Source organism: Excalfactoria chinensis, chromosome Z (genome assembly GCF_039878825.1).
Source record: "Excalfactoria chinensis isolate bCotChi1 chromosome Z, bCotChi1.hap2, whole genome shotgun sequence".
Classification (NCBI taxonomy): domain Eukaryota; kingdom Metazoa; phylum Chordata; class Aves; order Galliformes; family Phasianidae; genus Excalfactoria; species Excalfactoria chinensis.
Window position 1 is genome coordinate 24,889,897 of NC_092857.1, and position 16,567 is coordinate 24,906,463.

The 16,567-nt window shown below is 44.2% G+C and overlaps 1 protein-coding gene across 1 annotated transcript in view; it reads right to left on the minus strand.

Annotated features, from left to right (window-relative positions):
• Window positions 1-13,474: 13,474 nt before the first annotated feature.
• The window catches only part of LOC140264539 (DNA topoisomerase 2-beta-like), a 29,449-nt gene continuing 26,356 nt past the window's right edge, over window positions 13,475-16,567 (minus strand). The window contains 4 exon segments of the mRNA XM_072360392.1: window positions 13,475-13,636; window positions 13,831-13,928; window positions 14,406-14,522; window positions 16,259-16,369. Coding sequence (XP_072216493.1) covers window positions 13,475-13,636; window positions 13,831-13,928; window positions 14,406-14,522; window positions 16,259-16,369 — 488 coding nt within the window.

Here is a 16,567-nt window from a genome sequence, read left to right on the forward strand (position 1 = left end):
GAAGCCTTTATTAACATGGAAGATGGGTGCTGGTAAGAAAGAATGGGAAGGCTGCCTTACTGATTCAAAGAGAATTACGTACCCTCAAATAATTTTTCCTGGCCAAAGTTGGAGCCTCCCACAGGTAATCAAGGCCGACAGGCTGTTGTTGCACAACCAACAGGCACGATCCAGATGATCAGCTGAGGAAAATAATGCAACATGCCAAGGGCACTGGATAAGTGAGCAGCTTGAGATCTGCACATTTACGTGATACTCACGGTCTGAGACAATACTTGCTTAGTGAGGTCACATTGAATGAAAGCAAAATGTAAGATGAATGAAAATATACACAGGAGAAGAAGCCTCTGACGCTTCTGAAGTGTTATTCCCCGAAGACGTCAACTCTGTTAAAGCCAATGTTTCTCTCTATTCTTTGTGTTATTCCAGGGAGGCCTTGATTACCGCCTGAGCACATGCTGTGGAAGCCCGGCTTCTTCAGCACCAGAGCTAATCCAGGGCAAAGTAGATACTGGCTCAGAGGTATGTAGACCGGTGTTTTGTTTTACCCTCTTTCCCTCCCCTCTGCACGGAGCATTTAAACGCAGTGGAGCTCAGGTAGGCTCTCTTGGTTTCCCTTCTGAATTCTGCTAGGCTGCATTGCTTGGTAGCTCTCAGAAGCTGTCAGTGGCCGCAGACTAGAAAAGTGCAATTGGTCTCAGTTCACACAGCTGGCTGGTTTGTCTCTGGCTGATCCCGAACTGTCTCAAGCGACTGCTTTGGGGCTCTACAAAACAGCAGCTTCAGAGATTTGCACTGTGAGGCGTGTGAACCTTGTTGTGCCTATACATCAGTAGAACAGCAGCAGAGCCTTACAGGTGACTGTGCTGACAGCTCTCGTAGCCAGTAACACACAACTGTGCTAAATCCCTTGTGATGGCTTTGATTTCATTTTTGCCAGTGAAATCCTGGTCAAAGGAACTGCAGCAGTGTGATGAGCTAAGATGAAGATACTGGTTTTAGTAGCGCTCTAAGTTGAGTGGAAGAGCAATTGAATGAGGGTTATGTGCTTTCTCTGGGACTGTAAGGTTTTTTTTGCTGAGGGAAAGAGCCAGCTTTTCATGGGCCATGTGTGGGCTTTGGCAAGGACAGACAATGCAATCTGTCAGTAAGCCATTTTGGGTGCTTCAGGTTTGTAAGCTTGTCTTTTTGTTTTTCAGGCGGATATTTGGAGCATGGGTGTCCTGCTGTATGCTCTGCTGTGGGGGTTTTTCCTTTGGATGATGACAATACGATGGCACTCTACAGGAGGATAACATTGGGTATCAGTGGTGCTAGAATACACTGAGAAGGGAAATAGCTGAGCTTGACAAGAGGCCTTGCTGTTCGGATGGCAGAACATGCTGAGCTGTGGGTAGAAAGGCCTGTCTGTGCACTGAAACTTGGTCCATTTGTGAGCAGGACTTTGCCCATCTCTGCAGGGCAGCAGAAAACTCTTTGTGTTCATCCTTATGCCAAGAAGCAGAATGCGGCACATGGCAGATGATCCAACTGCTTCAGGTGTTCGTTTCCTTAGAGTTGTGAATAGTTTTGGACTGAGAGTTTGCAAGCAGAATGGAGCTCTTAGAGCTGTCAGAGATCATTTCTGCACTGTTCAGCTCTACCTGCCTAACATACACAGGATCTCAGAGCTGCATTGCTTGAATTGGTGGAACTTGTGTAAGTGAACGGGGATGAGCAAGTTTTAGAACTTAATCAGACTGCAGTAAAAAAGTGGATAATCTCACGGGTATTAAGATACAGGCTTGCTATTTCTGCACCGAATTGCCTTTTATTTTACGTGGCTGTGATCTGAAGGTTGCTTGAAACGCAGGCACCTAGGCACTGTTGTGTCACTGAATTTCACACATAATAGACCCTGAAATGTCCTGGAATCTAAAACTCTGACTTGTTTTAAGCCTGCTGCTTGAATCTAATCAGGGTCATCGTGTCTGTGTGCAGTGTTTCTTTCCCTGTGATGCTCCACATCATTTCATTTTGGGAATACTGAAGGAAATCGACTGTGTGCCATAACTGTGGTCAGAACAAAGTATGTCTGGTGTGATCTCATGCATTTTGTAGCTCTTGTGAGCAGTTTGCCTTCCAGCATTGCCCCCAGCCAAGCACATCTTAATTTCACCACTGTATTTATTCAAGTGATTCTTAAGGCTGATTTCTCATAGGTCTGTTCCTATGTTTGGAAAGTAAAGAAATGTCAGAATCACCCAAATAGTTGTTCAAGGTTCATTCTAAATCCTCTTTTATTTTAGTTGTTTTATTTTCATTAAACTGTTTTATTGCAGAGAGGAAGATACGCTGTTCCCAAATGGCTTTCACCTCGCAGTACCCTGCTAGTTCACCAGCTGCTACAGGAAAAAGAGCCGCTTCTATTCAGATGGATCTACAAGATGCTGTTGCAGGAGCTCAAGACACTGGTGGAGTACCTGGAAATTATTCAGTGTTTAAACAAGTTAAATTGTTCCATGCCATGAAGAAAAGGTGAGCGTTGCCTTGTGCTGAAAATTCTCAAATAAAAACATGGTACCAGTTACAGGTAATAGAAATAATGACTATTTTAGTAATTAAACAGTCTTCAAGCAGCTTGCGCTTGGATGTTCTTAATTGTGCTGTAGAACTAAAACCGGTCTGTAAACCAAAGATGTCTCATAAAGAAAGCTGAACATACTCAGTATGCATTTGAGCTATATCTAGGCAGTCTCATAAATACAAAATGCTCGTGGAACGTTTGCTGTAACCACAGGTTCTGTAACTGCTCTTCCCAGCTCAGGTGTTTGACCTTCCTTTTGGTGAAGTGATGAAATACTGCTGGTCTCTATTTGTGCTTCTGGGCACCTCGAAGCTCTTAGGAATAGAAGAATTGTCTCCAGTTCTTTTCAATGCTGTAAGTAACAGCTCGAGTGTTTCTGCCCACTAGGTAGACCCAAAGAAGCGGATTGCAGTTAAACAACTGTTAAGTCACCCTTGTCTCGTGCAAGGTCCTTCTGATGCTGTTCACTGGTTCAGTAAGTGCACGCGTGGGGAGATTGTTGCTGCAGATACTGGGAAGTTGCTGTGTATTTGCAGGCAATGGCTGCCGTTGGTCACTGGGTGGCGCTGTGTCTCTGCAGAACAGCCGTGCTGTGCATGCCGTGTAACTAGTGATTAAGAGACAGAAGCGTCACTTCTGCTCTAGTAAAACGTCTCATCTGCTGACAGGTTTTGTACTTGAATTCAGAGCTCAGAACCTGTTGCCACAGAGGGACTAGTTGCTGAAGTTGGATGGCTCTTTCTGTTTGCTCCTTGTAATAGGTAGCCATAACACTAACTGTTTAGAAAAGCATCTGAAATCATGGCTAATTACTGACTGCTGCATAGCAGAACACTATCACGGTGAGATTGGGCTGTGAGATGACTTGAAAGCTGCTTCCTCAGTATAGGTCTTCTTCTTGCAGCTGGGACGCCTCGATGAAGACTGTGCAACAGAGCTTTCTGTGCTTCACAACAGGAGAAGAGAGAGTCTATCAGCATTAACATCAGAGGTAATAAACGTTCACAGTTATTCTTTTTTTCTCCTTTCATTGTGTTTTCTCAGCCATTCTATGTTATTTATATGTTCTGTTCTACCATGCTAAAATCCTTATGGATCTCTGGAAGTCCAGGCAGACTCAAAACAGAAACTTATGGAGAAACAACAGATGTCACATGCTGGCTTAACTCACATTAGTGAAATGTTTCACTAAGAGGTGGAAAATATCAACACGTGGCTCAGACAGCCAAGCAAGTTCGGGGAATTACAGTTCACAAATGCTTGAAGAAACAAATTCATTCCAGTAACTTTTGGAAATAAATGAGGAAAGCTGAACTGAGTGCTTCCGGAGATGCTGTACAAGTGTTAACAATGGCATTCCAAGCTGTAGAAGAGATTTAAAACATGATGGGTACTCTGGCTTTAACCTGAATCTGAAAAGTGTCTCTTGGAACTGTCTTTCTATTAAAGGGAAAGTGGTAGAATTTGAAGGATTGTTAAGATTTCCGTATAACTTTAGTAAGAATAGATATAAAATGTAAGTTTTATCTAGGAGAGATCATTTGTGGAGTCACTGTTACTTCCTTTTAGGTACAGGGAATAAAGAGAACAATCTACCTACAAGGGGAAAAAGTGCTTCTGTTCAAGTCTGTGATATTTTCACAATCTTAATTCAGAGGACTTCTCATGCCTTGTAAGTATTTCAAGCTTATTGTACTACACTGAGTCTGTCAAGCATTGTACCCACGGTTCTCATAGTAGTCAAAATATCCAATCCAAATCCACCTTCTTCCAGTTTAAAGCCATTTCCCCTCATTCTGTTGCTACCTGCCCCATCCCTCTCAGCCTGTCCACACAGTAGAGGTGCTTTCAGCCCTCTCTGATCACCTTCATGGCCCTCCTCTAGACCTGCTTGAGCAACTCCAAGTCCTCCTTGTGTTGAGGGCTCCAGAACTGCATGCAGTACTCCAGATGGGGTTTCAATGAGTGTGGAGGGGCGGCACCACCTCCCTCGACCTGCTGGTCATGCTTCTACGCTTTAAGGCTTATGCTGTAAGGTCCTATATGCTTTAAGGTTTAGATTAGCTCTAAATGTTTGGGTACCTTACTTGTTCTGTTTGGCTTAGCAAGGAAGGTCTTCTTCTGAAGCATCCTCAGTCTTCGTCTGGGCAGCATCCTTAGAAATTACATGGACGTTACGTGAGTGAGTGCTCCAAGGGGGGGAAGAACTCACCTTTCTGATCTGTTTCCTTTTAGGACACAGTCCTGGAGAGGATTTGCTTTACTTGTTTCCTGGAGACCTGGATTCTCAGATGGCTTTGACTGCAGCAATTTCTGATGTTCAAACTCTATTTTTCAGGTTTTGTTAACTTACTGCTGTGCATTTTGTTTGCCTTTCACAAATGGAACTTTGCAAAATAAAGCACGGGTACTCAAATGAAGTGCTGCTGCGCCTCCTGTGCTGGAAGACTAATGACCTATGTAACTTCTTTGCAAAGTATAAGTGCAGCGTGCATTGCAAGATGTATTAACTGCAGCGTGAGAAAAATCAGTCCTGTCTAATTCTCATTTAGGAGATAGGAAAGCCTAATCCAAAAGACAAACAAACCCCAAAACCTGGAGACTTAATATCCAAAAGGTGAACAGGTAGGATTAGGGTCACCCTAGGAAGTAGCAAGTGCTGCCGTTTGGTTTGCTTAGCTCTGAACCACAGAGAGGCACCACAATGTGAAGGGCAAACGGAATGAAAACACATGCACAGGCGCTCCGCATTCAAAGCGTTTTGGTTGCCCAGGACTTTGTCAAGGAAGCCCTTCTTGCCCCTTAGCCCTAGGAGTCTGACTGCATCACCCCTGTGATGGACTGAACAGCGACTGCAGTCACACACCCTGAGAAAAACCCTGATCTCAGTCCCTCAAAAGACCACTTAGAGCTGCTGTCCTGTGAAGGTCCATCCCTGTCCAACTCTGTCACAGCACTCTGTGTTACTGTGTGTCTGAGCGGCAGCTGGCCCACCTTCCAGCACTGCACAAGATGTCACTGTCCCCCCTTATTCAGTCAGCCTGTTTCCTCTAAGCACACTCGGCTTCTCCTCACACTACTGGCAGTAAATATTCACCTGGAAATAGGAAAAAATCCAGCTAAAAACGGCAGAGGGAATTAAGAGGGGCACAGCAATCGCAGTCTTGCTTATCTGATTCGGGATTAACGACTTCTGTAGCTATTTTATTTACTCTCCCGCAGGAAAATTCACGGGAGGATTTCTTATGCCGTCAGTAGAAATACTGTGCTTCAGTACTGGAGTTAATTTCTGACCTTACCTTTCACGTCTTTAACAGTAACGTGACACCTCCTCACATTACCAAGGAAAAGCAACGATGCATGTAGGTTTTGAACAGAGGCAGAAATGGCTCCATGCAGGATTGAACCTATCAGTTGCGCTGTATCTTTGTGGCCCCTTCATTAATGAATGCCCAGAACGCAAGCGAATGGACACACTTTCCTCCTGTAAACCTGCCTCTGCACCAGTCGAGTCTATAAAAGTCTGCTCTTAGTGCAAGGGCTCCTAGGAACTCAAAGCAGGACCGAGAAGTGGAAGTTACAGACTGATGCTGAGATCCTAATGAGCGCAGTGAATTATTGCTGCCCAACCAAAGCAGCCGTAAGAGCCAATCCTTAGAGTACCGTGCACATGATGAAGGACAACCTGTCTGGCTGTCCTGACGTCCAGAAGGGCCAACAGCAAACAGACGGCCAGACCTTCATCACACACTGCCACGCACTCTCGTGTTTGCACTGTTACTCCCTGCACGTGATTCTTGTCTCCGACTGTCTCGCCCCAATTTATAGGAGGGAGGCAAGGTTCTTTAATGTATGTATACCCGGCGTGAGATTAAGAAACAACGGTTCAAATGTTGGTCCAACCAGTTTATTATAAATCTTAATTAGGGAGATGGGGAAGGAGAGGACGGACACTATTATGATATAGGGTGATGGGGAAGGGAAGGCAGGTGATAGTAAAGATAGGAAATAGAAGCAAGGAGTCTTTGCAGGAAGCAAGAGGGAGATAGTCACCACCATGGATCCAGCGAGGTTTGTCATTGATCTTCATTAGTGGTGGGTCGTCAGGCGTTGTTGTTCCACTGATGATGACGGTGACCACGATGACGACGACGATGGATGAATGAATGAATTTCCAATGGTAGCACCAACTGATTTATAAGTCCAAAGTGGTCGAGTCAGCTTTCTCTTTGGAGTGACAGCTCAAATCCAAAGTAGCTGAGTCAGCTCTCCTTGGGGTAGAAAATTCTGGCTTTGGGATCTCAGCAAAAACTCCTTTTGTTCCCATCTTCCGGGCCTTGCCAGCAGATAAGAGGGAGCAGGGATGCCCATCTGCATCCTGTTTTTCACAGGACACGATGGCATCATTCCCCAATTTTCCCATACCAAGCTGGAGCTATTTAGTCCCAGGCCAGATCTTCTACCCATAAACACTCCTGTGCACTCTGTTCCGGAAGCAAACAGCTATGAAGGAAGGTGCTGTCAGATGCCTACAGGGTGATGTTGATTGTCACACGGCAGCACCCATCACTTGCCTCCTCCATAAATCAGTGAGAGTCTCATCACTAGAAAACACCTCAGGAAGCAAGCTTTGAGCCAGAAAACAAAGAAGGGTTCTCACACCACCCTGTGGCTCAAAGGATGCTCAAAACTGAAGCATAAGTGACCCTCCATGGTGGTGAGGAAAAGAAAGAGAAAAAAAAAGTAAGCATAAGGGAAAAGAGGGATGGGTGATAAGGGGGAGTTAAATGTTGACATCATCATCATCACTCAATCAAAACCTTGATTGATAACACCCTAAACATAAGGTTATAATTATTTTCAATCAATACATCTGCACTCATAAACTAAACTACTCACAGAAAGTCATTTACAGCTACAGTCACTTACTCCCATTGTTACTTGCTTTAACCTTTTTGCTGTTTTTTGTAGTAGTTTTTTTGTTTGTTTGTTTTCCACAATTCCACAATTATTACCCTCAATTACACTTCCATATACCATAAACATTTAACAATCACAAAGACAGTGACAATAACCAATAGTATCAAATAAAATAAATAAATAGGGGTATTTGTGTCAGCTGAGAGATATAAATACTAGTTAGGCAAGTTAGAGTACTGTTATAGTCTACAGAACTTTTCACAGGACAGTGTGTGTCGGACACCCCACAGTATAAACCACAAGAGGGACAATCCCAGAAACACATCTCTTATCAAAACTTAGACATTTTCCAACAACCATATTTTGTATGGAACTCCTGGGCTGATGTGACACGAAAAAGTATCAGTGCAAAGGACTTTGTGATAGATTTCTTTTGTGACCGCATCTAACAAATATTAGATGGGTCCCATTGTTCATTTCCCAGTTTTCTAGGAATTTGGAAACACCATGGAGGAGTTACATGCAAATCACAATCAGTTTAACCAAAAGGGGTGAAAGAAGGGGTCAGAAGGAATGGTCATTACCGTGCAGAGAGTACCAGAAAGCCAGAATGACCTGTAAAAACTCTGAACCCAATTGTGAAGTTTTAACGGATCCAAGGACTGATATCGATCACAATCCACAACCACAACAAACAAAACATAATACTATTGCTACCAAAATATGGAATCAAGAGGTATATTCAGCATTCCAGCATGATCTCATCTTCAATTTTCCTGTCACAAAACACAAATGGTTAAAGTCAGCTATCAGCCATTCTGTGCTCAGTAAAGGTCCCACGGGGATCTTCTGTCAAATAAAACAAGACAACTTGCCCTTTTGGGGCTATTGTAAATACAATTAAAAAATGAGGGAACAATCCAGCAAGAGTTGATTTTACATTTCTTTATCGGGGAGGCCTTAGCCTTCCAAGGATATTTGTTAAGGGATTTCATTAAGGTTAGGGAAACTGTCCTCAGGTTAGCTGAGTCAGTTGGCACAGGCTGGCCAGGGAGATGAGTGTTTCCCTGGCTTATCAGTAACTGTATTGTGACTCACAGGGGCAGTTGGCAGGAGTGGGAGGCCTTGGGACAGAAGGTGTTAAATCGAGGATCTTCTCCTTCTGTTGTGAGCTTTCTAATACATCCACCCCTCACTGCCTTCCCCCCCCCCCACCTCCCGCTCATCTGGGGGAGGGGGCGAAAGCATCAGCTTTCCTTGGGCTTCTTGAGCTTTTGTTCTGGCCACCAGTTAACTAATTTCTCTAGTCTGACTGTGGGTAATCCATTCATCACATCTCGTGGAACACCCTTTTGCCAGCCCAGCGTCCAGAGACGATTACGTTTATGACCAATATTTCGCCTGCCTGTTCTTCCTGGCAATGAGACCCTTCCAGTTTCACTGAGCTTTGGGCTAGGTGGCCTAGAAGCAAGGCTGACTGCTGCAAGCCTCACTTCCCTTGGCTCACATTTACTAGTGTTAGTAATCACCGGCCCATATTTTCTTTCATAATTAATTAATTCTTGGGCAACCTCCCCCCATGTCCATACTTTATATCCAGACTGCAGATGGTTAGGGGTTACAACTCCTTCTAATGCTGCCCGGGTTCTTTCTCCCTGAGGCATAGCCTGTATCTTTCCTTGTAATTGTATGCCTATGGGTTTCAGTGATTCCGGAGCCCCCTGATTAAAGGAGTCATCCTTTCAGGATCAACAGGCATCATCAGAGGTGATTCATGATGTGGCTGCAGCTTTCTATCATACATCATTTGGAGACAAGCAGCCTTTTGGACACTTTCCACTAATTGATCAGCTGGAAGTAATGGCAAGAGGGTGTCCCCTTTCTAGAGGGTTAAGACCACCTGCCCAATAGGCAGCCCTCTGCGTTAGGGACCAGGGAGCACGGTTGTTACCAGTAGTTCAAAATACTCCTGGACCCCAATAACCTTCAGCTTCCTTCTCAGTTAGCATTATTTGGTCTCCACCAGTGAGACTGACTCTCCACACATATTCCGTTTCTGATTCTTTTGGAGAACGGCTAAAATCCTTTTTCAGTGTTGCTAATTCAGTGACAGAGAAGGGAATTTCTTTAACATTCATTTTAGGTCCTCACCATTATCAAATGCATATTCAGTTTTTATCAGAGGACGCAATTGGGTTGGCGAGTCCTCTAATTTGTCAAGCCCTTCCCTCATTCCTTGTAGTTCCTTCTGAGGAAAAGTTTTTTCTTGAGGCAAATTACGGACAACAGCATTGCTAGTGTTCTTATACGCTAATAGCTCCTTAAAAGCCATTTGCAACAAAACTGAATTACGCTGCTCTCTTTGTAATTGTTCCTCAAGGTTCGCTATTGGATTCTGCAGAGTTTTTACCAACTCTTGCATTACTTTAACTGATTCCTGTAATGCTTGTACGGTTTGGGTTTCTGCCGAATGCTTTTCATCTCGGAACTCCACGGCTGCTTTTAAAGCTGCACCGAGTACCGCACAAATACACGATTTTCCTTTCCCGGCTCGGGTACGAGCCCCATGTTGTAAAACACAAATGCGGTCTGAAACACTCTGCAAGTTACGCCAGTTTTGTCGTGCCCAATCCACCCCTGATAAAGAGGGCCGAGCACCGTGCTTTTCTAAGAGGTCAAATAGCACATTTTCACTTTCCATAGTGGCAATACTTTCACTCGTTTCTCAATACCCGAAAGGATCTACACTAAGGGAAGAGAAGGTACACTCCACTCCTTACCCCTCCCCAGGGAGGCACACACCAATCAAACAAATGTAAATGCTACACTCGTGCCTCCCTTTTGTTGAGAGGAGCACACAAAGACAGCAGGCTAAAACAACACCTTTGGGGTTAAATCGCCCCTTATTTTCCTGAGAGGCCACACAGAGGAAAAAAACGGCAAATTCCGCACCTCGGTTACAAGACACCCTCAGTGCTTGCAACTCGGAGAGGTGCGCACAGAAAAAGTTTAAACAACGCAAATTCTCCAATCTCTCCTCCCTTACACAAAAGACCAAGAAGCACAATCAACACTTACAAAGAACGTGTCAACACCTCAATCGCTCCTGGCTATCCTGTCTGGCCAGAAAAGCTTCAAGCTTAAAGCTACAAGAAAAACACTTAAAGTTTCTCAAAAAAGGAATAAACTTCTTGGAGAGTAACACACGTTTTACCTCAAAAATTACCTCCTCGCTTCCCCAAGAGGCGCACACAAAAATACTTTCAAATTCCAAAATATGTTACAAGATACTTAAACCACAGAATGCAAAATAGGCTTCCCGGGGAGGCACACACGTATAAAACAAAAGCAAATACTCAAAATCAATTCATACGTCCCCAAGAGGTGAACACAAAAGCAAGTAAAGTTTCAGAATAAGGAGCGGTCTTCCTGGAGAGGTGCTCACATCTAAGTTACCGAAACTGTCGCTCCTTGCAACTCCAGGAGGTGCACACAGAAAAGATTCAGGCTGTATCTGGGAGGACAACACTCTCACGGCGGGCATCCTGTCCGTGACGCCAATAATAAATGTCTCGCTCCAATCTGTAGGAGGGAGGCAAGGTTCTTTGATATGTGTATACCCGGCGTGAGATTAAGAAGCAACGGTTCAAATGTTGGCCCAACCGGTTTATTACAGTCATAGCCGTTTTAGGGAGATGGGGGAGGGAAGGTGGGCGATAGGAAAAGTAGGAAATATAAGCAAGGAGTCTGTAGAGAGCAAAAGAGAGATAGTCACCACCGTGGGTCCAGCGAGGTACACAGTAAGGTCCGTTGCTTTCAGGAACTCGTCTGATCACCGCGGGGGATGGCAGAAAGTCAGGAAGCACTGCAGCAAGCCGGCCTTCCGAAGAGGTTTTCCCCTCAGGGAATTCTCCATCAAAGGTGTCTTTGGGAGATCGTCTCCAAAGATCGTCTCCAAAATCCCCAGTTTAGCGAGGGCCTTTTATCCCCCATTTCGGTGGGGTTGTTTTTCTTCTTCTTTGAAGTTTGAGGATGACAAGAACGCTCAGCATTTTTGGGAATGTATCTCGAACAAACACTGAGCTTCTAAACAAGCAGGTAAACACTCTTTGTAAAATGGTTTAAAACCAGCTTTTATGACATTCCTGGCCCACAGATCAGCCAGCAGGGGTTGGTGGTGCCTCTGTTTGCCAGACACAAGCATTATCGCCTTCTGCAGCGGTCAGCTCCTTCAAGCAGCACCCCTGAAAAAGACTGCTTGTCCTGTCTCTGCTTATCTTTGCAATCATAAGCAGGGATGGCACAATAGCAACCACCATTCACCCTCCTAGATAGTCAGCAGTCGCCAGTCAGAGTCTTATCATCAGAAAAGCCTCACAAAGCAATCTTTGAGACAATAAAAGAAAACCAGATCTGTCCTTTCCGGGGGGGAAATGGAACCTATCCTATCCTATGGAGCCCTGTGCACCCTCACGACATTGAAAGCCTCGCATACGTGATTTTCAAGCTGGTGCAATATACACTCTGGAAAGAGGGGTGGATGACTGAGCTTGGGAGGGTGGTGGCAGCTGAACAAGATGATCCCTTTCACCCTGTGCATGGTATAGACATGCAAGAGGGAATTAGAGCAGAGTGCTTGGAATATGAGTTTAGCACTGAGATGATGCATCTGGTGGGTCTTGATATTCAACCATGTGTTAAGAAACTATGGAATATGCAGAAACTGGTAGGAGGCCTCCAGTGGGTTCGGGGTGCTTTGGGGATACCTTCTCGATTGATGAAGCCCTTGTATGGTCAGCTAAAGGGATCCGACCCAAAAGAACCCCAAAATCCGTCTAGCAAAATGGCTGCAGCTTGGCAAAAGATCTTACAGAGCTGCATGGAAGGATCGCTTGCACAGTGGGACACTGCTCCAGGCCTTGAAATGGCCCAGCTAGCTCAGTTGGAAGAGCATGAGACTCTTGATCTCAGGATGGTGGTTTGGCAGGATCCCAACCGTAGTTCACAGGCTGCTGTCTTCACAAACCGAATGGTCAGCGTGCAGATGCTTGAGGTGATGGCTGTGACGGTCGCAGTGCACCTCTGGCGAATGATACCCTCTAACATTGTTGCTGACTCCATCTTTGCAGCCAAGCAGTTGGCCCGGATGGGCCGGGAGGGCCTCTCAAGTTCAGAGGCTGCTGGAATTTTGGAAGAGACCTTGGCCTCCCACACAGCTCCTGTTGCATCCTTATATGTTCGTGGTCATTCTGAGGTGCCAAGCCTTGTTACCAGAGGTAATGCAATAGCAGATACAGTTGCCAGCACTCCTGTCTTTGGCCTAGGGTCGCTGCAGATCTGGCAAACTGGTATCATCTGGGAGCCTTGCTTGTCTCCCCGTCAATGGCTGGCTATTGCTGTGAGTACCTCCTCTACTGTCATCACGGCCACTCAGCATGTCAGGTCTGGCTTGACTGCAGTCCGATACCATTTGGCAACCGCTGCTGCTGTGGTCGGTTTACCCAGTCACGTTAAGACTGACTATGGGTCCTGCTTCACTTCTCGTTTTACTCAAGAATAGTTGGTGAAGACTGACTATGGGAAGTGGGATATATTTATTTTAAAAAAGCACCCGTGTGGCAGTCGGTCCCTCCGCCCCAACATTACACACACACAAGACGGAGAGTTTTCCATTTTTTAATGTTTAAACTTTATTTCAAAAAGCAGGTTTGCTGTTTGCAACCATGACAATTAAAATGTGCTTTAGCACCGCTGTCTAGAACATCTCTACAAGCCAGTCCGACAAATACATGACATTTCAATGAGTAAAAAAGAGCACAAAGCTGTTGGTGTAAGCACAGAATGTTAAAATGCCCACACACAAGAATAAAACCCATCAATTACATTTGTCACATAAGATAAGTCAAATGTCCAGAAGTTTGCGACAGAAGGGACCAAAAGGACAACACAAGATAGTCGCTGGAAAACAGTTGTGTGCTCTTTGGGCACTTAATTAAACATACCAAAATCATCATCTTCATCGGACTCTGCAAAATACTTCACTTCTTTGCTAGCCCAACCTGTCCGGGGCTTCGGGGCAGTTTCGGAGGCAAAGCCTGACTGGAAGATTTCCACATCAGAATCCTGGTCGAAAGCGGCCTTCTTGGGTTTCTTTGGAAAACAAAAGACAAATCCTTTGTGAAGCTCTGTGCGTTTTGCATCGTGACATTCAGTCCTGAAGCAACTCTTCTCTAACAGCTCTAACATAATCACAGCTACACCCCGGTTACTACATCAGCACCCCGCCATAAGAACATGCATCTTTTACTGAAGTGAAAAGTGGAAAGGACCATGAGAGGACTGACCTTGCACGGTGTCGATTCAGGTGCCTTCTTCCCAGGGTTGTAATCACCTTCATTTTCTGAGCCAGATGCTTTCCTTTTCTTTGCCCCTCTCCCTTTTCCTAGGTGAGAGAACATAATTTCAATAAAACATCAGAGTTCAGCACGCTGGAAAAAACAGCAGTGATATTGTTACATCTTATCACGTCTGTGTGTAAAGTTGAAATTCAGTTTACAGCTCAAGCTTCTTCTCAATAGGCAGAAAATACAACATAACAGTTGATTTTCTCAGTTTTATCTCTCTCTTTCATACTTCCTCTGGAGTTACCATTCTCTCATGGGGTTTGGAGTCATTAAATTCCCAACAGCGAAGGTCACTTAAGAAGTTCACAGCACTGACTGCCAAGAAACACCAGTGAACACTTTCTGTCATAGAACAAGCTCAGGGCTGAGTAATCTGCCGATGATTCATTTACTAATAAATCAGTGTGGTTCTTTTAGAGACTATCTCTGCTTCCCTTGAAATATAATCTTGAACCTGTGTTACAGAGAGCACAGACATCGTGTGATGCTAATCGACACCACATCTAAATTACTACCTTTGGGTGCCGCAGTCTTCTTTGGAATGCCAAATTCCAAATCCGAGTCAGAACTTACAGTTTCCATCTTCTTGGCCTTGGGAGCCCTTTTAGGTTTAGGTGGTACATCTACTTTTGCTGTTAGAAGTCAGAGATACCGAATGTGTTACATTCACATATTGCATAGAAATATCAAATTTTAATAAATTACAGAATAAATGGCAGATGTTAAAACGAGATGAGCCTCCTACACTTGAGGAAAACATACTTCAACTTTTATGTTAGAACTGTGAGAAATAAACAGGAATCCTTACTGAATTTCTATTACTGCTACACAACCTGTCTTGCCATCTTTATAATACAGTACTTGTATTGCTCCGAAAGCAATGCCTCCTATTCATTCTCATGGAAATTACAATGAATACAAAGAGCTCAATAACACCATTCAATAGTGTTTTTATTATCTATGCCTTTTCATCGTCGATGAACAAGAGCTGTGCTGGTAAAAATCTGCCCCAGCAGAGGTGACCTACTGTCACTGTCAGCACTGCTGAAACGAACCCCTCACTGCCTCACTGTGCTCACTGTTTTAAACATTCAGCAAGTGTTGATTAATGTCAATGGGTGCAATTTTTCCACATAGAAGAATTCATTTCCACCCCTTTGCTTCACCTGCACTTCCACATCAGACACCGTTTTGTCAGACTGCCCCTTTGCTGCCATCTGTTACATTGCAATGAAATGGAATGGAATACTGCTGGGAAGGTTCAACCTCGGCTGCCACACCACCACCATCCACCTCTGATATCGCGGGCCAACGTAATAAAACAGGAGGCATTGGTCTCGGAGCAGCCCTCATACATTCACACCACGGAGAAGTAATGCACTCCACATGTTGGAAGACAATCCAGCCTTTAACAAAACCCTCTGCTTCGCTACTGACCTATGTGTAATCTGTCAGCCCTGAATACCTTAAAGATAAGGAGCATGTAAAAAGCTCCACATAGCAGGAATGTGAACACTGGTGAGTACTCAAGCTTTCATCTGTGATACTGCTAAGGGAATGTCTTCAGACAGATGAGCGTCTCCAGAATCTTTTTGGCAGCGTTGCCTTTAACTGCTCCCTGCTGGAGAATCAGTGTACTGCTTTGTGTGATGGATGATACCTCCTAAGTAGTCCAAGTATCATGGCCTGCTAATATTAAAAATAAAGCTCTCTTTGGCATCAAGGAGAGGCTCCGGCAGCCTTTTAGATAGATCTTGAGAGTGAAGAACTGATACTTAGGTCGGAACTCGGAAGCCATATTTGAAAACAACAAATAGGTCTCTATAGATATCGCAATTAGAAGACAAAAGAACTATATTAGCATAAAGCAAGTCAGAGTCAGTTGATGCCAGAGATCAGAAAATTTCATATCAAATTGATCAAGGTCTGAGAAGAAATTTAACTCCTAACTATTCCTTTATTGTCCCTGGACTGAGAAAGGAATGTGGCCATACAGGTAACGAGACAGAACAAGCAGTCCTTCAGTATCAGCTTCCTGTCCTCCAAAATTCAAACTCTGAAGTCACAAAAAACCCCACATACGACTGTTTGTAGTAATTGCTTCAGCTACACAATAGACATTCCCCTGTGAGGCACTCACCAGAAGGTGAGTGGATGGAACATTGCATGAACACAGAACTAAGGACATGACTAAAAGAATACCAGCTGAGTAATAACTAAGCTATTAAGTTATCACTACACTGTCAAAGAAATGGTGATCATGTACAGTTTGGGCAAAGGAGAGATGATGAAAACTGTTGAATGCTGTGAAGTGAATGGAAGTGAAGAACTTGAAAAAACTTGATTTACATTGTAATCCTACACTTACCTTTTTTAGCAGCTACTGTTTTACTTAGAATTTTCTCTGTTTCTTTTGAGGCGAAAGGTGATGAGAAAACAGGAGTAGAATCCTCCTCGTCACTGTCCAATTTTGTTGTATCTATAACCACAGAGTATGTTCAGAATAAGATTTGTTCACTGCATATTTTAAATCATCCTGATCGCTTACAGTCAAGATCAATCTCACAGATACACCTTTCTGATACTACAGCTAGGCTATGTGTGTACCGTGTGCCTACAATACAAGCCATGTTCCTCTAAGGATCAGAACCTCTTATTTCTTTTCCCCTACATAAAT